Source organism: Primulina tabacum, chromosome 9 (assembly GCF_025594145.1).
Source record: "Primulina tabacum isolate GXHZ01 chromosome 9, ASM2559414v2, whole genome shotgun sequence".
In the NCBI taxonomy this organism is placed as follows: Eukaryota; Viridiplantae; Streptophyta; class Magnoliopsida; order Lamiales; family Gesneriaceae; genus Primulina; species Primulina tabacum.
Window position 1 is genome coordinate 21,425,247 of NC_134558.1, and position 25,273 is coordinate 21,450,519.

General features: G+C 38.5%; 1 protein-coding gene and 1 non-coding gene across 6 annotated transcripts; both read left to right on the plus strand.

Moving 5' to 3' along the window:
* The first annotated feature begins 4,557 nt into the window (after positions 1-4,557).
* On the plus strand, positions 4,558-7,550 carry LOC142554985 (uncharacterized). 5 transcript variants are annotated; one of them, XR_012822290.1, is made up of 2 exons: positions 4,558-6,085; positions 7,195-7,550. XR_012822290.1 is itself a non-coding variant. In XM_075665610.1 (2 exons), exons 1-2 carry the CDS (start codon positions 4,864-4,866, stop codon positions 7,218-7,220), a joined length of 1,197 nt encoding a protein of 398 aa, XP_075521725.1. In that variant the 5' UTR covers positions 4,558-4,863; the 3' UTR covers positions 7,221-7,550. The 5 variants fall into 5 exon arrangements, 3 of the variants coding, with proteins under 3 accessions (XP_075521725.1, XP_075521722.1, XP_075521724.1); XR_012822291.1 differs by lacking the exon at positions 7,195-7,550 and adding an exon at positions 6,662-6,678; XM_075665610.1 differs by having other exon boundaries at positions 4,558-6,021; positions 7,182-7,550.
* Positions 7,551-24,486: 16,936 nt separating this feature from the next.
* Positions 24,487-24,592, plus strand: LOC142504687 (small nucleolar RNA R71). The gene has a single exon (XR_012804312.1). It is a non-coding gene; the product is annotated as a small nucleolar RNA R71 (small nucleolar RNA).
* Positions 24,593-25,273: the final 681 nt, after the last annotated feature.

Genomic DNA, 25,273 nt, shown 5'->3' on the forward strand with positions numbered 1-25,273 from the left:
TGCTCTTCAATCAAGTCATATTAACATTTTTAAATATTATATGATCATTATTTCCATGGCATAACCGAATTTGGATACAAATTTTCAAAGAAAAATCTGCACAGAATTTTTGTTCCCCTCTTGTGCTTCACGGGTTGCATTGTTTCAATGGTTTCAGGGTATGGTTCGATTCCAGGCTTCCAAGGCTGCTCCTAGGCATGTACTAGGACATGTTAGGAACAGGTTTGTCCATTGTTTCGAGTCCTATGCAAGCCGAAATCCAGAGATGACAGCAACACCCCCTTAAATGTCATATTGCGTTCGATTTTTTTGGTTGCTGTCCAAAGAGGAGAGTTGCTGATCTTGGCTGCCCTAGGGGCCTATAGCCATGGTTAGAACACCTCCCTATCATGTCTAAGACTTGACCAAGTCGCCCTTTTGAGGCTTGGTCCATGGTGATTCGGTTTTCAAATCAAAAGAAACAAGAACAGCCCACGGCCCCTTCCCCTTATTGCATGTGTTGTTCGGTTTTTAGGGAGTGGTGTTGATCTTGGTTGGCCTCTGGCCCTTAGCCACGGTTCATTCCATACCACTTGATGTCTAGTTTGTTCCATTGTCAATCAAATTACCACTGGAATGATCCATGACAGCAAAACGATAGCATTACCCCACGCGTGCAGCTTGTTGCTCTCGGCTGGGAGTATAGTCGCTTTTCTGGTGTGGTTAGAATTGTGGCTGGCCTAGGGCCCTTAGCCATGGTTCAAATCATCCCTTAGGATGTTGGGAAGAGGCTCTGGTCAGTGGTGCAAGCCCCAATGGCCGGTAGTCTCGAAAACTACGCAAGGAAACGAAGGCGCTGCTGCTGTATTTTGTGGACAGCAAGTGGTGCGTCGGTTCAGAGGTGCATTTCGGGTTCTTGGTTGGCTTTTAGCCTATGGCCTTGGACTGGACAGTACCTCATCAAGTTGGGAAGGTCGTGTTTTTGGCCATTCGTGATTCGGATCATTTTAGAGGTCGTACGAGGAATTTTGGTGCGATGTGCCAAATTGATTCTCGAAAGTGCGTTTCATGTTTTGGCCTCCATTCACCAAAAAAAAAATAAATTTCGGCCCTTACCATTTCAGGAGCATTATTTCATCATTTTTAAGTGTATTTTAATCATGACTAAAAGATGGTTCGGTGTTGGTTCGGGTTGGCACGGAGTCATGATTAAATACGAAGTCGTTGGGCGTAATTGTCTCGTTTTTGGATTCAATTACAAAGTTGGGTCAAGAAAATCATTTGCATATTTTTCAAGTTAAATTTAGGTCGCAGCGAGCCTGGGAACGATTCAACTCAAGTGGTAAAATAATACAAGATATTTAATTATGCCATTTAATTATATTACGTGCATAAAAATATAAAATATTCATTTTTGAGATTTATGCGATATTGCTTGTGGCCATTTCACTATCATGGAATTATTGCATCACCCGGTCGTCAGTTACCGGTTCAGTTCAGTTCAGTTCCACCCAGTATACTGTGGCATTAGTCTGATCAGACGATTATTACTTCACCCCGTCGTCAGTTACCGGTTAGTTCAGTTCAGTTCAGTGCAGGGGCCACTTGCGTAGAACATAATCACAACAGAAAATTTATGACATGTTATTTTATGACAGGGAACGATTGAGCAAACATTTCACTTATGATTTTCAGTCAGTTATGCACGTATTATAATTACTCATGATAAGTTATTTTCACGTTATGCCTCATGACATGATATTTTATCCCAGGCAATTTTATTATATTATTTACTCGTTATTTACAATATATGCATGCTGAGTATTTAGACTCACTAGACTTGATTGTTGTAGGTACTGATGAGGTCGGAACCAAGGGCGGGGACCAGTGAGCCAGCTTGGGTCGGCAAGCAGTGGAACTCGAGGACCTCATTTACGGTATTTACCATTTTTATGCTCAAACATTTTTATCAGTTGTTGGATTACTTTAAACTTGTTATTTTGCGAACAATAATTTCTTCCGCTGCTATTTTGAACATTAAACTTGATTTATCAGTTTATTTTGGTGAATGAGGCATTTTAATTATTTTAAAAAGAAAATTTTAAATTTTTTCGCAAATTTTCAAACACGAATTTTCGGGCCATTATAATAATCGTGGACTATTTCACTCGATAAATGATAACCATTTAAAATGTTCGAGAGAGAGTTGTTCAGTGCATCATCAAATGATCAATCATTTGTTTGAATGGACATCTCTATTGTCTCACCAATGAAACATGACGTTTACATTATAGATGTCAGTTTCAAGCTCAAACAACATTTATCCTTATTTAGGTGGCTGAATCAACTATGAATCTATTTAGAATATACGGTACACTTCCTAATGAGTTTCATGATCTTACGTTGCTAGGCAGATCTCATGGTACCAATTGTATATTCAAGTACCAGCTTGCATAAGTATACAAATAAAGTAAATATCATAATTGGATAAAACCGTAAAATAGTATTAAATAAATATTGTTTTTATATAAGTGTCAATAAAATCAAAATCATAAGTTGGCTCGCTGGATACCTACTTTAACATCTACTGTGTGACACATTTCACTGACCCAACCAATCTTGTTCTGTGGGATATTGACCTTTTGTACTTTCTTATCTTAGGCCCAAAATTGTGCAATTATCCGTTGAAATCTAAACAAAGAAATCGCTTCACCACTTGAGATTTGTCAACTGGCCCCGGATGACCATGAAACCCATGTTCCAAGTAGTCGGAGTCAACCCAGCCCACGAACCATCGACGACCTACTTTCAATTAACGGCCTCGGTCAGAGCCATAGTGGGTTGAAATTTTTATGAAACGGCAAATGCAAAAGATGCAATCTTCGACCCACGGCTAGCTGTATCCCTGAACCATTGAGGGTCACACAAGTACTGGTTTACTTGTTTCAGTTGAGATAATAAATTCAATGAGTTGAATTTATAAGAAATAAGTTTGATTTCATCAATCAATAATCTTATAGTTAAAGTTTATAAAACCTTATAGATATTTTGAGAGCATGACTGCTAAAGACAGACAAAGGGAGTGCTCTTGCCTTATTTAGACATTGGTGATCTTGAAATTAAAGTGTGCATTATAATAATAAATAAGTTGAAATTGTCACATCGATGATATTGGATCGTCGATCGGGATTATGATGATATTAATATAATGGGAGCATGAATCATGAGCATGTAAGAGTATAAGCACATCATTCTAATTTATTAAAGTTTAAATGAGCTTTAATAATTAAATTATATTTTAATTGAGTTAATATATAACCCATTAATTTTTTATAAAATATGGTATTGATTCATGTAATATGGAAATATTCACGATACCATAATTTTATAAAAGTTGCACACAAAGTAAAATGATATTAATACATGATATTCTCACAAATATATGTATTAAAAGAAAATCGAGATTGGCAAAAAGTTGGCATGCAATTTTAGAATCTTTAATTAACTTAATTAATTAGATTAATTAAGAAAATGAAATATTAGAAATAATAATAAGAATTTTGATTCTTACTTAATTAATTAGATTAATTAAGGAAATGAAATATTAGAAATAATAATAAGAATTTTGATTCTTACATATAATATATTGCATCCGAAACTTTTGGCAAGAAAGAAGAATATTAAATGAAATTAGAATCTATAATTAACTTAATTAATATGATTAATTAAGTTAAGGATGTATTAGAAAAATAAAAAGGATTTTTATTCTTATTGGACAAGCATTCATTCGAGACTTTTGCTTGGAACTTTGCAAGAAAAACTTGCTGCTCTCGAAATTATTTCTTGTCACAAGAAAAATTTGGCTTGAGTCGATTTCTTCTTAGTGTTCTATCTCTACGAAAAATATCTTATATTTTTCTAGTGGAATTTAGAAGATGAATAAATATTTCAGTCGTTGACCTTATTCAGAGATCGAAGAAAGTTCGAAATGAAATTCAACACGAGAAATTCAATAATAGTTATATCCGCCAATACCGGAATAGTTGGAGCCGAGTGAATTAATTCATTAAAGGTATAATCACTAAACATTCTTTGTATGTTTATGTTCTTTAAAACCATACGAGTGTCCAAAAAATATTTTGAACGTCAAAATAAAAAATTTTAAAACTTTCGCTGCGTTTGAACACGAGTAAATCCGAGATCCAACACCGAATAGCCGGAGTCAACCCAGCCCACCGAACCATCCACGACCTACTTTCAATTAACGGCCTCGGTCAGGGCCATAGTGGGCTGAAATTTTTATGAAACGGCAAATGCAAAAGATGCAATCTTCGACTTCATTATTGATGAATATGATGTCCATATAAAATAAAAATATCTAAAGAGACATACCACTAAAAGACAAACAAGGTGCAACTTCTGCTCGAACATGGGTTGCATGCTTTTGCAACGGGACACCGCCGCTACAATCCCTTTTTTTAATGTCCTTGCATGTGAATGTGAATATTTTTTTAGAGTAGTTTATGTAAATATAAATTTTAGATTTTTTTTGGCCATATTTAACGGGATGGGGTGTAAAATAATATGTTTGCACGTGTCCTCTCTCTTCAAGTCTTCAACTTCAATTCCATTATTCGCATTAGATATCATGAATGAACTGTCATCCCTTTGAACATCTTCTGCATCTCTTCCCCAAGTGCTAGTTTTTTATGTTGGAAGCCATTTTCTTGCAGTGAAGCTGTGGTTTAATGAGTTGTACGCCGAAGAGGGGGAGGATAGCGAAGCCCCTTGTTGGAAGATTGGTTTTTTTGCATCGGGGGTTTGCAAAGTTTTGGAATTGAGTGGTTTTTTCCATCTAGGGATTCGAGTTTATCTCGTGAAAATATGGTTATGGAAGTTGTGCATGAAGATATGGGGGATGGTACCATGCAATGTATGAATCATCCTTACAAAAACAGCACCCCGGGTGGGATTTGTGCTTTTTGCCTTCAAGAAAAGCTTGGAAATCTCATCTCTTCCTCGTTTTCCGTTGCTGTTTTCCCGTCTTCTTCTTCATCACCATCTCCGTTTAGATCTGATATTGGGGGTAGCAGAAGCATGACCGCCGCAACTGCTCCCAATTTAGGCGGCAGATCCACCCTCCAGCTCCGACCCATTGCATCATATTCATCTGCCGACAGTAAGAGTGGGAACAATGATTTTAGCTGCCATGGCTCTTACACGAGGAGGTCAAGAATCCCTTTTGTTTTGACTAACAGGAAAAAGAAGAAAGATGGAGTGATAGGGAATGCAGACTCCGCCAGCATTGTTTTCAAGAGAAGCAAGTCTACCGCAACTCCAAGAAGAGGTATGCATGTCTTGAACTGTCCTGAAGATCACAGCCCTCATAGAAGTGGATTTTGGTCATTTCTTTACTTGTCCAAGACTTCTACCAACTCTAATAAAGATTCAATCTTCACACCCGCAACACCTAGTACTGTTGGATCCTCATCTGCTATCAGAACAATGGATAAAAAGAAGGAAGATTTTGTGGTGATTGATGAAAATGAAAGCCCTTCATATGATAGAAAGGTGTCTAGATCCAGATCTGTTGGTTGTGGGAGTAGGAGATTTTCAGGGGACTTCTTCGAGAGGATTTCAACTGGCTTTGGGGATTGTACTCTGCGTAGAGTAGAGTCTCATAGAGAAGGCAAGCCTAAGCTGCCCCCACTGCATATAAATGGTGGCACTAATACCAAAAATGGCCAGGATTGCATCAAAGAAAGAGTAATATGTGGTGGGATTTTCAGTGGTTTTATGATAACTTCATCTTCTTCGTACTTTGTTTCATCATCCACCGAGGAGGAGAACAATGTAAATGGGAAAACAGCATATGCAACTCATTCATCAATGGAGCATAATTCCCATGGGAGGAGTAAAAGCTGGGTGTGGGCATTTGCAAGCCCAATGAGAGCTTTTGTTAAACCTTCTGTTGGAAAAAGGGGCGATGCTTCAACCATGAATACCACTCCTAATCTGGATGCAATTCCTTCATTGCTATCTGTAAGTGGCTGAAACTAAGGAGATATTTCGGTGTTCTTTTCCTGGTCATTGCCGTGTTAATCCAGTATGTTTGGCTCTGTTCTATAATATTGTTTTGCACTTATTCACCAATTGTGATATTATTTCCATTTGTTTCAAATTGTTTTGTTTTTAAAAGTTGAGGCTATAGGCTTTGTATTTCAGTTATGCAATTCAGTGTGATATTGATATGAGTTACTTAAATGTAGTTGAATAAATGGATCCTTTTGGATATTTCTAGTTTGCACATAATCTTCTCTTGTTGAAATACCAATTTCTTGTGCTCATTACCAAAGCCAAACATGGTTTGAAGTATAAATCCGAGGGGCCGGTGGAAAATAAAAAGTTTATAAGGATGTTATCCAGAAATTTAAACATTTTCCACAGCTAAACTAAGATTATGGTCCCATCCCTAGGAAGATGATTATGTCTAGAAAGTTTTGTGTAAAAACTTCCATTTTGCCATGTCCCTGAAAGGTCTATATGCTGGTTAGCAAGAGATCATTTTCCTCTTTGATAGTTGTTATGATTACTCGCTTTATTGCATGATTTTTGTTGCAACTTTTCGTACAAAAATATTTTGGATTTGGGACTAAAAAATCGACTTGATGTCTCAATCCAGGAGCCATTTTATAAGTTTATGTGCTGCCAATTGCAATAGCCAAAAGGAGATTTAAACCAAAAGGGTGGACTAGCATGTCATTAATTTAGCATCTGTGCAAGGAGTGAAGGACCAAACAAAGGAAGAAGAAAAATCAGCTTCAAGTTTAGTCAAAATGTTGCACATGTTTGGTTTGGCAGACAACGACAAAATACATTGTCTTAGTATTTTTCATACCAAATAATACAAGTCTTTAAAAAAATTATTTATTAAGATGTAAGTGTCACATCCTTCAATAAAATATGCAACTTCATGAATAGTTCTCTGGTTTCTATAGATCAGGAAAGTATAGGTTGAGCTTGGCCTTTGATCTGTTCCCCCTTTGGATTCCCTCCACTGTTTTCTGTGATTTCTTGAAGAAACACGTTAAGATTATATGATAACTTATTCAATGAATCAATAATGATCTTAGTAGGCCATATATATATATATGTATATATAAAGGGACCTTGAAATAAAATAATAAGAATCATAAGCACAGTGGTTTATTGCAGAAAACAGGGTTGAGGATGGAGACTAAAGAGGGACAATAGGACAGAAATGCAAAAGGACACAAAAGAAAAAGGCTGTATTGGGAAACTGCATGGACCATTGGTATGATTATACCCAACGGGTTTAAAAGCAAAAGAACTTTATGGAATCACCCACTATGTTTAGATATGAATCGAGCATTTTGTTGGATATCTCAAATCTATGGGTTCCCTCTACTTGTGTGATATTTTCTTCTTGGATTATGATTTATTATGAAAGAGTTCCACAAAGCAGAAAAAATGGCACATTTGCTTTGTCATGGCTGAGGTTAAAATGAGGATGAATAGAGATGTTAATTTTTTGAAAATATTGAATTGTCGAGTTATATCTTTTCTTCAATTATTTGTTTAAAAGAGTATATGACTTAACTTATTAAACCGTTTATAAGTTTTTCTATTTTATAAGTTGTTTTAGAGGTTATAAGAAACTGAAACATCTACTATTTAAAATGCTACTATAATTTTTTTATATGCTCATCCTCGAAATTCATAACTTATGCATGCATGCAATAAGTGCTGAAAAGTTTCCCATTTAAAATAGATGTCATTCAATAACTGACAAAAATACTACAATTTTAAAATCACCGGGACAACAACGCAAGACTTTCGTAAAAAAATAAAATAACATGAAACAAGTAAAAATCCCCACGACCATCAACATGTCAAATCATAGTGTAATAAAATATTCATGTCCACTCTTAACTTGAAATATGATGTGCGAAAAAATATGGTCTTCGGGTTCGCGTGCGCACATCCAGCGCCACCTACTCAGGCTTCGGCGTCTCCAGCCTCCTCATCAACATGCTCACCTGCATCATTCACGCTTAGTGAGTCTAAAGAATCAACATACCTATAACGTTATAACAAATACATATACATAGCAAGCAACAATTAATAGTACTGTTATAAAAATACGTTTCATGATCTTAAAAGCTTAAACATAAAAATATCGTAAAAGCATAACGTGTCAAAACATCTCATCATATCATCATATACTTGTTTATTTTCTTTAATCGAATTCAGTTCGTTAGTTGTGACATTCGTATAAGCTCTATCGTATTAACTCTATCGTGTAAGCTCTATTCAATAGATCTATCTATATATAACCCTGGTACCCGGCGGCGGGGACATCAGTTACAGTATTACCCATCCATTGAGCCTTGGCCTTACAGCTCATCGTATATATATATCGTCACTCACAACCAACTCACATTCTTCAAGAGCATCATCATTTTCATCACTTATAAAAATTATGCATATATGTAAATTTTCCTTTAAATCAAGCATGCAACGTATTTTTCATAATTTCATAAAAAGTCATATACATGATAATATAAACATTTAAAACATGTCAATCGTGCTTAGGGAGCTGCCAGGACTAAATGAAACGTCTAATGATTTAAAAGTGCAGAATTTTTTTTAAAGCTCACATTTTCGAAATAATACTTAAAAGTTTTGCATGCATGCGCTCTACTGAAAAATATAACATTTAAAAAAATAATCGTAAATATTTGACAGTAAAAATTGTGCGGTTTAAAATGGCCAAAATCATCTATACATAATCGTAAACATAAATGATTAAAAATCCTGAAATCGTTAGCGTATCAAAACCAGCGTATAAAATTGTTCATATCCTCTCAAATCTCTTAAATCAAAATGCGGAAAACATGTGATCCTCGGGTCGTGTCACCCCACCAGGTCTGCCTACTCAGAGTTTGGCATCTCAAGTCCACTCTACATCGAACTCACCTGCATCACAGACGTCTAATGAGTTTAAACACTCAATACACATGTACCAGAAATAATAAGTACATATACATAGCACACAGCAGTGAAAAGTATCATAACCAACATATATCTCATGAACTTAAAAGCATGAACATAAATGTGTCGTATAAAATCGTAACTTGTCAAAGCATGTCTCATCATGTCATCATATACGTATACATTTTCTTTTTATTTAATTCATTTCATTAGTTGTGACTTTCGTATCAGCTCTATCGTATCAGCTCTATTCGATGGATCCATATATAAAACCATGATACCCGGCGGCAGGGACATCATCGACATCATTACTCGTCCACTGAGCCTTGGCCTCAGCTCATAATATCTCATGTCATCGTAAACAGTATTCATCGTCAGTCATACCAACTCACATCCTTCAAAAACATCATCATTAAAATAACTTAATTAAAACATGCATATACGTAAATTTTCCTTTAAGACCAAACATGCACCGTATTTTCATAATTACGTAAAAATCATAAACATGATTCATATACAATTAAAACATAATAAAATGTGTGCAAAAGGACCATTTTGCCCCTGGAAACCCAAAATAACGATTTTACTTTTGGACCTCTAAAATTTGACTCGAAGCTTACCAAATTCCTTAAAACATCCCAAAACATATTAAAAGTATTTCTTAGACGTAAACTCGAGCCCAGTTTCAAAATTTAATCGATTCGTTTTAAAACTTGGACCGGAGTTTCGGTTTTAACCTGAATCCGCCCGAATTTAACCAAATTTTTTCCACACTTTTACCATACCTTAAACACCTCTAGAACACCTTTGAAACCTCTAGACCGACCCATTAAATCCTTCGCACCTTAATCCACAAGCTGCTGGAATTTTTTTCAACACCAAATGTTACCAAACCCTAGTCCCTTGACCCTCAACTATCGATCCTAGCACATGACAGAGGGGACTAGCACCTAATCGGCTAAGTTGGGACCCTACTCAAACCCAAGAGACTCTACTGGACCAACCTGACTCAAATGACCAACCCCATGCACGCCTCAATACACAACAACCCGAGGACACCCAAGGAACTTCCTCCCTAAGAGCTCTAAAGATAAGCCCCGTAGCGTGCAGCCCACTCTAGACCATGGCTCAGAACCAACAATGTCTGGACCACGACTTGGAACAGTTCATCACGCCACCGGCTTCACCCAAATCTCATGATCTACTCAAAACTGTCACAAAACCTCAACAACACCAATCACTCCTCTTGCTATCTCGACTAAACCATACCTCTAGCACAAAGACGCGACCTTAACACCATACACAGCCCTTAGGGACGCACAAGCACGGCATCCTTTACACAAAAATCATAAAAATAACGTGAGTTAAATGCGAGTCATGAAGGATTCAAAGCAACCAAATGAAATAGTGTAATAGCATGCAAAAACTGAGCAACCAACGGTCAAGACAAGCATAACAACATATTTTTATGGTGTCAATGATGAGCAAGGAAGGCACATAGCATTCCTTGATGAATTATACGCAAGAAGATCGTAAGAACGGGCGTTGGAAAATTGCCAAGTGAATTTTTCTTGCAAGACAAGAGCTTGGCCGAAGCTTGCTTCTATGGAAGTACTGAAACCAAGAGAATATTGCTGAGTGGAGGTGGTGTTGGCTGGTGGGGGTTTAGGTTTAGGTTTAGGGAGTGTTTAGGTATTATTAAATAGATAAAAATTATGCTAATGGGCCCTAACTTTGTTTTAAAAGGGATTAAAAGAGTTTTTAGTCCAATAAGCTAAAAAATAGGCCCATGAAGTTCAAAAACACTTCCGTAAAATATTTCGTTTCGGTAAGTTTTTGAAATATCACCCAAACCCTCAAAAAGTCCTCCGATTCGATAAAATTTACATACCGGTTAAAAATATGCTCTGACGGGTAAAAATACTCAATAAAGCCCATTTCTTGAAAAATACATTTAAAACATCTTATATTTATTAATAAAAATTAATCATGTAATAAAAAAATAATTTTCCCTGATAATTCCCTGGTCTCCGTTCCTCGTTCGAGTGCTATGCATATAGAAACCCTAATGCATGAACTTTTAAAATTTCATGAAATAAATTATTGCGAACATTACTACTTTGAACACTGTCGGATGACACACACCAATGCAAAACGACTAAAACTAAATGCCAACATATATAACCAACAAAACACCAAAAATGAACACACGAAACAACATCCATCCACTCCCCAATACTAAATTCGAGCAATGTCCCCAATGCAACAGACGATAGAAAAAGAGAAAGATAGTGCATAACAAAATAGATGCAATATGACCTAAACATGCATTAGAAACAGAAATAAACAAAAGGACCGAAACAAAATGCAAGAAATAAAAAAGGGATAGAAGTGACTCCCTTCTCAATGATCATCCTCCTCGTGCGCCTCCGGGGGAATGACGCCAGCATCCGGCTCTGGTGCATCGGCATAGTGGAATTGAAATGGTGGCGGGAAAGCTGGCATAGGTGGTGGCATAAGGGCTGGGTCAACATCATTGTGGCTCAGGGACATACGCAGCATGGAATCAGTAGCAGTCTGATATGTCTAACTCACAGCCTGCCACTGTAACTGTTGGTCCGCGAATGCAGCAAATTCGTCCATCCGGTCTTGAAGAAGGCGACGTCGAGGTCGCGAGGCCGGTGGTTGGGGCGGCTGTGGTAGTGGATCGAACATCAAGCCGTCCTAGATAGGGCCAAACTGGGGGAAGGTCTTCCGCCGTACTGCCATTTTCTGTAGCCAGCTAGCGTCATTAAGGGCCTTGATCGGTGGTAACCATTCATCATCATCTTTAAAAACGACCCCAGCACCCGCACACAGCCCGGTGATAATGTGGGGAAAGAATAGTGCCACATTTGGATTATGAATGCTCAGCTGGATTTGTGAATGAATAATCCTGCCCACATTGATTGGCATCTGGGTCATCAGTGCATACAGCAGCACTCCCCTCTCCCTCTGTACTTCACTCATGTGCCCGACTGGCATCAAACATGTGGCTAGAAATGCATACCACATTTCAGCCGGGACGAGCAAATATTTCTCGGCAAAACAAGTGTACGATCCAGGTGTCTTCCACGGAGACCCCAGATAGCAGATTCTTTGCATCATGGAGTCTAAGTTGGGTACTGCTGCCCATGCCACATATACCGAGTCATCCACCGCCGGTGTCTCAAGCACCGTATTAATCTCTACCGGACTAAAATCTACCAGCCTTCCTCTCACAAATCCTTTACTATCACTCTTCTCAGCCGCATTAGCATAAAATTCCCTTACTACCGGTGCCACCGCGGCTTACGGTTGGCTACAAAAATTTCCCCATCTTCTAATCTCAATTTGATTTATAATAAAAATTTGGACAACAAGTTGGAACCCTCGCACTCGAATCGGAGCTTGATGTATTTTTGCATGTTCGTAGCGTACCTTAGCGGCATCATTCACAAATAACTGAGAATTACGCGATGAAGACGAAGAAGCATCGTTACTTACCCGAGCTTTCTTGGGTGCCATTGTGGATTATTTGGGAAGCACAAGCAGCCCGGAGTAGGAGGCTTGTTGCCGGAACTTAGTGATGGCCGGAAAACAAAGTGGTGACCGAAAAATCGACTTCTTGATGCTTGGTGAAGGTGGTGATGCAAGATTATCCCTGAAATTTGCACAAAACAAGTGATTTGAGTGAGATTGAGAGAGGGGGAGGAGAAAATCGAAGGGAAAAGGGTAGGGTTTGAATGGGGGAAGAGAAAAGAAAGTTGTAGATTTTTAAATCTCCGCGACCCGCCTGAGCGGACATAAGTTTCCGCCCGGGCGGATATGTTGCGGCTTTTAAAATTTTTTTGAAAAAGGGGCGCGCCTAGGTGGATGTGAGTTTCCGCCCGGACAGATGACTAGCTGCTATTGAAATTTTTTTGAAAAAGGGTCGCGCCCGGGCGGACATAAGTTTCCCCCCAGGCGGACCTCGTTCGCTGCCCCACGAATTTGTTTATTTTTTATTTTTAAGTAAAACAATAATTAAATAAACTAAAAATCAAATTAAATGCAAGATAAGGGAAATAGAGGTAGTTCTCAATTTATAGTCGAGAGCTTGACTGTCGGTCAGTTTCAGTTCGGATTGTCTTGGAATCGGGTGATTTAAAGTTGTGGCTCAACTGTGCCACCCATGTAGTGCTTCAGTCGCTGGAAATTGATCGTAAATGTCCAATCCTTTCCATCTTGCAATTCTACAGCTCCCGATGGGTAAACTTTAGAAATCACAAATGGACCAGACCATCGCGACTTCAATTTTTCGGGAAACAGTTGCAACCGGGAGTTGTAGAGTAGGACAGTTTCACCTTCTTTGAATTCCCTTTCGATGATTCGCCTGTCATGAGTCCTCTTTGTCTTTTCCTTGTATGACAGTGCGAGATCATATGCCAGATTTCGGAATTCCTCCAACTGATCCAATTGAAGTAGACGTCGTTCAACCGCATCAGTAAAGTTAAAGTTTAGTGCTTTTGTTGCCCAATATGTAGAATGCTCTAACTCTACAGGTAGATGACATGCTTTACCAAACAATAACATATATGGTGTAGTGCCTATATGTGTTTTGAAAGCAGTCCTATATGCCCAAAGAGCATCATCTAACCTCACTGACCATTCTTTCCAACTGACTCCTACTAATTTTTCGAAAATTCGATTGATCTCTCGGTTCGACACTTCCATTTGACCACTCATCTGGGGTGATAGGGGGTAGAGATCTTATGTGTGACACCGTATTTGCTCAAAAGTTTTTCAAAGAGTTTGTTGCAAAAATAGGTGCCACCATCACTAATGATTGCTCGTGGTGTCCCAAACCTGTTAAAAATAATTTTCTTCAAAAATTTTAGGACCACCTGAGCATTATTAGTGGCATATGCTTCTGCCTCTACCCACTTAGACACATAGTCAACCGCCACCAAAATATACTTTTTCGTGAACGAACTGGGAAACGGCCCTATGAAGTTTATCCCCCACACATAAAAAACCTCACACTCAAGAATATTATTTAATGGCATTTCATGACGGTTAGAGATGTTACCTGTCCGCTGGCATTTATCACAGGTAAACACATAAGAATGAGCATCCTTAAAGAGGGTTGGTGTAAGGCCCGAGAATTTGATTACCGTAATCGAAAATGATTTGGGTATATTTACCGTAATCTGAGATTAATCTGGGATGATTTCTTGATTAATCGAGATGATTAAAGACGGAACAGATCAGACCAGGGACAGACAAGAAAAGACACGAATTAGGTGCGAGGGAGGTGCCACTCGCGCACATGCGCGACGTAATGCGCGAGTTGGGCAGAAGATCCCGCGCATCTGCGCGGAGTGATTGCGCGCATATGCGCGAGCTCTAGTATGCTTTGTCCAGAGAACCTCGCGCATATGCGCCGAGGTGAGGCGCGCATATGCGCGAGAGATGCCGAGACACACGCGCCGAGAAATGGTGTCTCGCGCATATGCGCGATGTCAGTGCGCGCATATGCGCGAGTAGTCCTGTAGCCAAAGTTTTGAGACAGAACCTTTGGCGCATATGCGCGGAGTTGAGGCGCGCATATGCGCCAGCAGTTGTGAAGCAGTGCATCGAGACCAGTAGGTCTCGCGCATATGCGCCGGTTGGGGTCGCGCATATGCGCGAGTCATGCAGAACAAGAATATGCCACGTTTCTATCATGCACGAGTTATGTATATATATATATATATATACATACAAACGTAAATCTTGAAAGAAAATCGAGAATTGAGGGGAAGTTTCACTTCTTGATTTTAGAATTCGATTTACGAGAAATCCGTTCGTCTGATTTTAAATCCGACTTCAGTACTGAGTTCCTAACGACGTAGGCTACAACTGGACAGTAAGTTTTACTACGTTTTGATATGTCTTGAAATTATGATATTGCCAGAATTGAATGGAATTCATATATGATGTTCTTGACATGTTAGACATCATAGAATCGAAGTCAGATTAAAGAATAGACTGTTTATGAAATTGTTATGAATTTCAGAGTTGATTTAGTTGAGATACTATATCAGAATTGTGTTATTATTCAGATTATGAGTTGTACTGATACTGGTTATGAATTCTGGTATTATATTTGTGATGTTGAGATAGACGGGGTTATCGTGACTGTATTGTTATGCCGTGGAAACATCAGTAGATTGATATTGATCAGATTCAGTATTGATTGAGATTGATCAGATTCAGTAATGATCTCGATTGTATCGTGATATCATTGATATGAATTAGATTGTATCTTGTTCAGATATGGACCAGATTATATACCGATTTGAGTATTTATCATAACAGGTCTTGAATTGAGTTATATACTGATATGGTATTTATATGACTGTCATTATCAGATTTGAATATGGACAGATTGATATACAAGACTTCGTCTTCATCAGATCGTGAAGAGAAAGGTATAAATAAATGTTGATTCGGGATTGCACAACTCGAGTTAGGTTCGACTTGAGTTTCCAAAAATCATATACTTTACTTTATTGCATTGATATTTGCAGATTATCAGATTGATATGTTTAGTATATTGAATTATAGCAGAGCCAGAGTTTGAGTCTAGGGTAGATAAGCCTAGCTAGAGCAGAACCGCTGAGTCTTTGTCAGAACCGCGTAGACTCTAGACTTTCGATGTATCGATGAGCTTAGATGTAGATCGACGTCTATTGTAGACATTCGATACAGCATACCAAAGTCTAAATTAAACCGGGATCCCTAGATTAGAATGAGAGATGAGTCGAGTTTTAGATATTGAGACTAGAATTTGATTATAGATCCGTATTGATTTATGTTTCGTAGATTACGATTCATGTTTTATTTACAGACTGGTATGGATACATGTTGTTTGATTATGCTACATGTGATAAGATATAATTCATGCTTTTATGTTAATTCAGTTAACTGCATGTATACATTATTTATACTGGGATTTGTTCTCACCGGAGTATCCGGCTGTTGTCTTGTCTGTATGTGTGCATGACAACAGGTGGGACAAGATCGGGGTCAAGAAGATGATGAGAGATCGAGATTAGAGTGGTGATTCCGGACTTGGATGTAGACTTGGTTTAATACTTGAAATTTAGTAGTTAAACCTTAGACTAGTTTGAACTAGAAGCATGTTGTACAAGATTTGTATTATTATACTGGTTTGTATAATAGATTGATTCCATTACCTTCCGCATTTTAAAAAATTTTAGACCCTGTTTATCTTAATTGATAATTAAATCCCAAAGATGATTAAGATGATGATTAGCATCCGGGTCCCCACAACATGTGGTATCAGAGCCATAGATCCTTTAGACTGAGATAGAAGAGAATGAGCGGGGTAGATTGAGTTTTCTTTCCTTGCATGTGATTGCTAGCTTGAGAATTATTTTAATGTTGAACGACATTGCGTATGCTAGCATGACATTATGCTTTACTGCTTTAAAATACATGTTATCTAATTATCTGATTTGAATTGGTAATATGTATTATTGAGTATGAATCAGATCTGATTCATGATCAGCAGTAAGATGATCAGAGAAAGATTGGAACAGATTTGTAGTATTTGAGTACTAATGTTTTGATAAGCAGATATACCTCCACGGAGAATTCAGAAAGGGGTAGTACTTCGATTGAACAGATAGATCTATCAGAAACTCAGATAGAAATACAGTTGAAAGAATTTCAGGTATTTCAGCCGTCGATCCTGAGTGGTATCGAGACGTCTGAAGATTGTGAGAACTGGTTTGATGACATAGAAATACTGTTTGATTTACTTGATTATTCAGATGAGCAGAGAATTAAACTGATATTTCATCAGTTACGAGAGACTGCCAGGAGTTGGTGGATTACAAGTAAAAGAATGTTAGAACAGAGAAGTACAGTGATTTCGTGGGAAATATTCAGAACTGAATTTTATCGAAGATTTTTCTCAGTTTCGTACCGGGAGGACAAGAAAACAGAATTTGAGAATTTAAGACAAGGCCAACTGAATATTGAAGAATATGTTGCGAAATTCTCTACTTCTACTGCGTTTTGCTCCTCATGTAATTGGGAATGATGAAGCGGTAGCGGATCAGTTCATCAGAGGATTGAACTCGGAGATAGTTGCATTGATGAATATGCAGCGACCTTATCATTTTGCTGATGCCTTGAGTAAAGCGAAGAGAGCGGAGACGAGTCTGATTAGACAACTAAAAAGGGTGTGTGCGATGCAACCCCAGACACAGCAATCCCCATCTCCGATTTGATCGCGGCAGCACGAGTGGAAAGCAAGATTTGCTGAAAGCTCGAAAAAAACCATTCAAGAAGTTAAGGAGCGAACTGAGCTGTTCAACTAGCTCCAGTGGTTCCAGCCCAAGTTATACTGGAGTGTATTGCAGAATTTGCGGAGGGAGACATTCCACAGAGCAATGCCAGGGAGTGACTGGTAGTTGCCATATTTGTAGACAGCCGAGACACTTTGCTAGAGTTTGTCCTCAAAGAAGTTCCCGAAGATTTTAGGGAGCAGAAGACCGAGGAACAGACATAGGACACACCTGAGGATAGAGTGGCAGGTATTGTTCTTTTATGATTATATTGCATAGGTACTGATATATACTAATGCATTCCCTACGATTATCTTTGACTGAGTTGCATTGAGATATGCTGTACCTGTTGGGTCTGTATTTACTGTAGTATTGATTCCCTTATTTTGTGGGAAAGAAAGATTGATATCAGAGATTTCTGTGAAATATTGTATATTACGGTAAGATGAGAATGAGATTGAGTTAAATTATGATGTACTTGTGTTTTCTGATTTGATTGCATTATTGATATTAATATGCTGAACAAGTACAGAACTATTAGAGATGCCTTTTAGGAGAATATAAGATTCAGACCAGATATGGCTGATGAGTAGAGATTCCACAGTAAGGATTCTAGATCTAGAATTCCTTTGATATCTATGTTGTCTATGACTCGATTGATACAGAAAGGAGCAGATGGTATCCTTATGTATTCAGTAGATGTACTGAAATCGAGCCTAACATTGACAGATTTGCCAATAATATACGAGTTGGCTGATGTTTCCAGATAAGATTTCAGATTTGCTTTATATCAGAAAGATAGATTTCAGAATTGAATTGATATCAGGTACTGTTGTTGTTTTAGAATTCAATACAGAAGGATATTAAATGTACAGAATGACACAGAGTAAGTTGAAAGAATTGAAAGATCAGTGGAAGAGTACCTGACCAGGAGTTACAGCTGATTTAGTGTTTCTCTTTGGCATATTTAAGTATGTTCCGAGATATTCTGTTGAGTTCATGCTTGTTGTAGCTATGATAGCTATCAAACGAATATTGAGATAGCCACAGATAAGACATTGTACAGTGAGTACTGCGGATTTTTTTCTGAATGGGATTGATATTACGGTGACATTTGAGATTGAATTTGATAACAGCTGATGATATTGATTTGGTATAAGCTGTTGATTGGTATATAAGGATGTTGTATAGCCAGTATTTGCAAGTAATTTTATCAGAATAGTTTGATAGAATGAATTTGCTGAAGTAACCTCTATTATACATTCCTTCCTTATCTGATTTGATTGCCTGTGATTTCGAGGACGAAATCATATCTTAGAGGGGGAGAAATGTAAGGCCCGAGAATTTGATTACCGTAATCGGAAATGATTTGGGTATATTTACCGTAATCTGAGATTAATCTGAGATGATTTCTTGATTAATCGAGATGATTAAAGACGGAACAGATCAGACCGGGACAGACGAGAACAGACGAGAAAAGACACGAATTAGGTGCGAGGGAGGTGCCACTCGCGCACATGCGCGACGTAATGCGCGAGCTGTGCGCGAGTTGGGCAGAAGATCCCGCGCATATGCGCGGAGTGATTGCGCGCATATGCGCGAGCTCTAGTATGATTTGTCCAGAGAACCTCGCGCATATGCGCCGAGGTGAGGCGCGCATATGCGCGAGAGATGTCGAGACACACGCGCCGAGAAATGGTGTCTCGCGCATATGCGCGATGTCAGTGCGCGCATATGCGCGAGTAGTCCTGTAGCCAAAGTTTTGAGACAGAACCTTTGGCGCATATGCGCGGAGTTGAGGTGCGCATATGCACCAGCAGTTGTGAAGCAGTGCATCGAGACCAGTAGGTCTCGCGCATATGCGCCGGTTGGGGTCGCGCATATGCGCGAGTCATGTATGTATATATATATACATACAAACGTAAATCTTGAAAGAAAATCGAGAATTGAGGGGAAGTTTCACTTCTTGATTTTAGAATTCGATTTACGAGAAATCCGTTCGTCTGATTTTAAATCCAACTTCAGTACTGAGTTCCTAACGACGTAGGCTACAACTGGACGTATGTTTTACTACGTTTTTATATGTCTTGAAATTATGATATTGCCAGAATTGAATGGAATTCATATATGATGTTCTTGACATGTTAGGCATCATAGAATCGAAGTCAGATTAAAGAATAGACTGTTTATGAAATTGTTATGAATTTCAGAGTTGATTTAGTTGAGATTCTATATCAGAATTGTGTTATTATTCAGATTATGAGTTGTACTGATACTGGTTATGAATTCTGGTATTATGTTTGTGATGTTGAGATAGACGGGATTATCGTGACTGTATTGTTATGCCGTGGAAATATCAGTAGATTGATATTGATCAGATTCAGTATTGATTGAGATTGATCAGATTCAGTAATGATCTCGATTGTATCGTGATATCATTGATATGAATTAGATTGTATCTTGTTCAGATATGGACCAGATTATATACCGATTTGAGTATTGATCAGAATAGGTCTTGAATTGAGTTATATACTGATATGGTATTTATATGACTGTCATTATCAGATTTGGATATGAACAGATTGACATACAAGACTTCGTCTTCATCAGATCGTGAAGAGAAAGGTATAAATAAATGTTGATTCGGGATTGGACAACTCGAGTTAGGTTCGACTTGAGTTTCTCAAAATCACATACTTTACTTTATTGCATGATATTTGCAGATTATCAGATTGATATGTTTAGTATATTGAATTATAGCAGAGCCAGAGTTTGAGTCTAGGGTAGATAAGCCTAGCTAGAGCAGAACCGCTGAGTCTTTGTCAGAACCGCGTAGACTCTAGACTTTCGGTGTATCGATGAGCTTAGATGTAGATCGACGTCTATTGTAGACATTCGATACAGCATACCAAAGTCTAAATTAAACCGGGATCCCTAGATTAGAATGAGAGATGAGTCGAGTTTTAGATATTGAGACTAGAATTTGATTTACAGATCCGTATTGATTTATGTTTCGTAGATTACGATTCATGTTTTATTTACAGACTGGTATGGATACATGTTGTTTGATTATGCTACATGTGATAGGATATAATTCATGCTTTTATGTTAATTCAGTTAACTGCATGTATACATTATTTATACTGGGATTTGTTCTCACCGGAGTATCCGGCTGTTGTCTTGTCTGTATGTGTGCATGACAACATGTGGGACAAGATCGGGGTCAAGAAGATGATGAGAGATCGAGATTAGAGTGGTGATTCCGGACTTGGATGTAGACTTGGTTTAATACTTGAAATTTAGTAGTTAAACCTTAGACTAGTTTGAACTAGAAACATGTTGTACAAGATTTGTATTATTATACTGGTTTGTATAATAGATTGATTTCATTACCTTCCGCATTTTAAAAAATTTTAGACCCTGTTTATCTTAATTGATAATTAAATCCCAAAGATGATTAATGATGATGATTAGCGTCCGGGTCCCCACAGTTGGCCATCAAAAGCCACATTCAAGTACCTTAGATGCCGTCTTTGTTGGTCCAAAATGACCACCTACCTCAAGGTCATGGCAATGGTTAACAATTTTACCGAACTCCTCCTCTGCAACATATCTTCTTATCATGAAATCTGCACAGATCTTAAACAAAATAGTTCCTCCCAAAAATAACGTTTCACGTCAGAAAAGAATTTCTTACGTTGGTGAAACGATAGATTGGGTGGTGGTGTGCCTTTGACAAGAAAGTTAGCAAAATTTGCATACCAAGGACAGTGTCTCACCTCAAAGAGCTGCTCATCAGGAAACCAATCATTTATAGAATGATCTACACAATCATTACTAATCAGCTCCAATCTAGACAAGTGATCTGCTACCACATTCTCAACACCCTTCTTATCTTTTATTTCTAAATCAAATTCTTGCAACAATAAAATCCACCAAAGTAGGCGTGGCTTTGCATCTTTCTTAGCAAGTAAATATTTTAGTGCAGAGTGATCTGTGTAAATAATGACTTTGGACAAAACAAGATAGGAATGAAATTTGTCAAGCGCAAATACTACTGCAAGTAATTCCTTTTCAGTTGTTGCATAATTCAATCGAGCCTCATCTAGGGTCTTACTTGCGTAGTAAATTGTATGAAATACCTTGTTTTGCCGCTGGCCAAGCCCAGCCCCCACCGCACTATCACTGACATCGCACATGACCTCGAAGGGTAGATCCCAATCTGGTGCCACCAAGACAGGAGCCTGTCACCAAGCGCTCCTTCAAATCCTCGTATGCTTGTAAACAGTCAGAATTAAAATCAAAAGGCACATTTTTCATAAGTAAGGAAGATAGAGGTTTGGCAATTTTAAAAAAATCTTTGATAAAACGCCGATAAAAACCAGCGTGGCCTAGAAAACTTCTAACTCCCTTTATGGATGTCGGAGGTGTTAAGTTCTTGATAACTTCGGCTTTTGACTTATCCACCTCTATTCCATGCTCTATATTTTGTGCCCCAATAATGGGGCACTTTTTCCAATTCGGCACCAAATTTGTCTCCTTGCATCTCATCAACACCACCTTCAGATTCTATAAACATTCATCAAAAGAAGAGCCAAATATCGAGAATTCATCCATAAATATATCAAGAAAAGTTTCTATCATGTCATAAAATATAACGGTCATGCATCGCTGAAAAGTGGCAGGGGCATTACACAACCCAAAGGGCATCCGTCTAAAAGCAAAAGTGCCATAAGTACAAGTGAAAGTGGTTTTCTCTTGGTCCTCGGATGCAATCATGATTTGGTTATACCCTGAATACCCATCCAAAAAACAATAAAACTCATGACCCGCTAACCTCTCAAGCATTTGATCAATGAAGGGCATAGGAAAGTGATCTTTACAGGTAACATCATTTAATTTCCTATAATCAATGCATACACGCCATCCCGTAATTGTCCTAGTGGGTATTAATTCATTTTCTTCATCAGTGATAACAGTAATCCCACATTTTTTTGGCACACATGGAACAGGACTACCCATGCACTATCAGATATAGGATAGATAATACCTGCATCAAGGAGTCGATAGTTTCTGCTTTTACTACCTCTTGCATCTTTGGATTCAATCTTCTCTGAGGTTGCACAAGAGGTGAGTACTTGTCTTCCATCATTATCTTGTGCATGCAGACTGATGGATTGATCCCTTTGATATCCGCCACCTTCCACACAAATGCACTCTTGTGCGCATTCAACACTTCCAGCAGTTTGTCCTCCATCACATCTGTGAAAGAAGAAGAAATAATAACAGGAAGTTTATTATTCTCACCTAGATAGACGTATTTCATATGTGGAGGTAATGGCTTGAGCTCCAGAGCTGGTGGCTCCTCCAGGCTTGACTTCTGAGGGATCAAGTCTCTTCGATCCCCCAAGTCCTCTAATCTCATCCTTATTGGCCTCTTACATGGCTGGTTGGCGTTGAGGAATGCCACTATTTTCTCTGCATCCAATTAATCTTCTCTCAAGTCAGTAGTGAGAGTGGCTTCCAGAGGGTCCTTAAGAGCATCCTGCACATAGTTAGACACAAGAGCATCAAAAGCATCAATTCTATAACAACTATCAGAATGCAGTGTGTGCTTAAGTGCATTAAAAACATCAAAGTAATCTCCTCTTCTCCCACTCTCAATCTCAACTTCCCTTGTTGCACATCTATTAGGGCCTTGCCAGTTGCAAGGAATGGTCTCCCCAAAATCAAAGGCATCTCCATATCCTCCTCCATGTCGAGCACCACGAAATCTGCAGGAAAAATAAATTTGTCCACTTTCACTAGCACATCCTCAATAACTCCCTGTGGATACTTGACAGATCTGTCTGCCAGCTATAAAGACATCTTCGTTGGCTTAGGTTCCCCTAACCCAAGTTTCCTAAACACAGGCAAAGGCATAAGATTAATACTCGCACCAAGATCACACAAAGCTTTATGGAAAACAACATCACCAATCATGCAAGGAATAGAAAAACTCCCTGGATCCTTAAGTTTCGGTGGGATCTTGTTTTGCACCAAAGCAGAGCAATTTTCAGTTAGATTTACCGTCATGTGATCCTCCAATTTTCTCTTGTTTGCTAAGATGTCTTTCAAAAATTTAGCATAACTAGGCATTTGCATCAAATCGGCAAAAGGAATATTGATATGCAATTTTTTTAATACCTCAAGAAACTTACCAAATTGCGCATCAAGTTTTGCATTTTTCAGTGCTGCAGGGAACGGAAGAGGTATAACAATCTTATATTGTGCCGTGGGTGCTGGTGTAGAGTTAGGGGACTTACCTTTAGATGTCTCAGTCTGTTCATCCGGGACTTGACTTTTTTCCTTTCCTCTAGAATCTAAAATTTTTCCGCTCTTCAACTCAATGGCCTTCACTTGCTCTTTTGGATTGGTCTCTGTGTTACCTGGCAAGGTGCCTAGCTCTCTACTTGCTATCATTTTTGCTAACTGTCCAATATGATTTTCTAGCCCCTTTATCGATGCATCTTGATTTTGGAGTCTAGTTTCGGTAGATGAGATGAACTTAGATATCATCTGCTCCAAATTGGACTTCTCTTCTCTAGGAGGGTCATATCTGTACATCGGTTGTTTTCCATATGGTTGTCCTCCTTGTGGTCGATTCTTACTGTTTTGACCACCCCATGAGAAGTTAGGATGTTGCCTCCATCCAGGATTATATGTGTTCGAATACAGATCATTCCTTAGACGGTTTTGGACTCCCACTTGATTCACTGGTGCCTCTTCATTCATATAGAAAGGCCCACTGTCTTGACAGTCCTTCACAAAGTGTTCACCCCCACACTTATCACAGAATATCTCTTGAAGACGGATAACTTGTGCCACCCATATTCAAGCCATCCAGTTTCCTGTTCAAGACATCAAGTTGTGCAGTAATAGCAGAAAGGTCAGTTACCTGGTGAACTCCTGCACTTTTTCGCTTGTTGTTCGTTTCAGATTGAGGATGATAGCTGCTAGCAGCCATCTCCTCCAATAACTCATATCCTCAGCAGTTTTTCTCAACAGGTTCCCACAAGCAGCATCATCTATCATAGTACGATTAAGAGTAAGCAAGCCATAATAAAAGGTTTGAACGACTAACCCAAGTGGCAGTTTGTGATGAGGATATCTTCGTAATAGATCTTTGAAGCACTCCCATGCCTCATATAAAGACTCCTGATCGAATTGAGAAAATGTGGTGATGTTTGCCCGCAGCTTCATTGTCTTAAATGGAGGAAAGTATTTGATGAGAAACATCTTCGCCATATCCTCCCATGTGGTGATCGAACCTACAGACAAACAATTCAACCATGCTTTAGATTTATCACGTAAGGAGAAAGGAAATAAATGCAATCTAACAGTATCATCAGAAACTCCATTACATTTAAAAGTATCGCAAATTTCAAGAAAATATGCGATGTGCGTGTTTGGGTCATCTACTGCAGATCCTCCAAACTGGACTGTATTCTGAATCATCTGAATTATAGCTGGCTTGATTTCGAAGTGATTTGCCAGCACAATAGGCCCCACAATGCTGGGGCGTGCACCATCCAAAGAAGGCTGGGCATACTCTAGCATTAGTATGCGGCATGGCATCTCAACATGTCTATCTTCATGGTGTTCCTCCTCATGCTCGTGCTCGTGCCTCTCCATCAGTTCCTTCAGTCTCTGCTGCTGTCTTCTCTTGCGGAAAGTACTTTCAATTTCAGGGTCAAACTGCTCAAGCTCCACTTCAAGTGACTTTGGCATGCACTGGAAGAGATATCTGTAATAGAATATGGAGTGTTAACTCAAAAAAATGAAACAATGCTAAAGAAAATAATTAAAATAAAATAGTGAATTAAGAGTCCCCGGTGACGGCGCAAAAACTTGATCGAGCAAAACTTGCACTGTGGAAT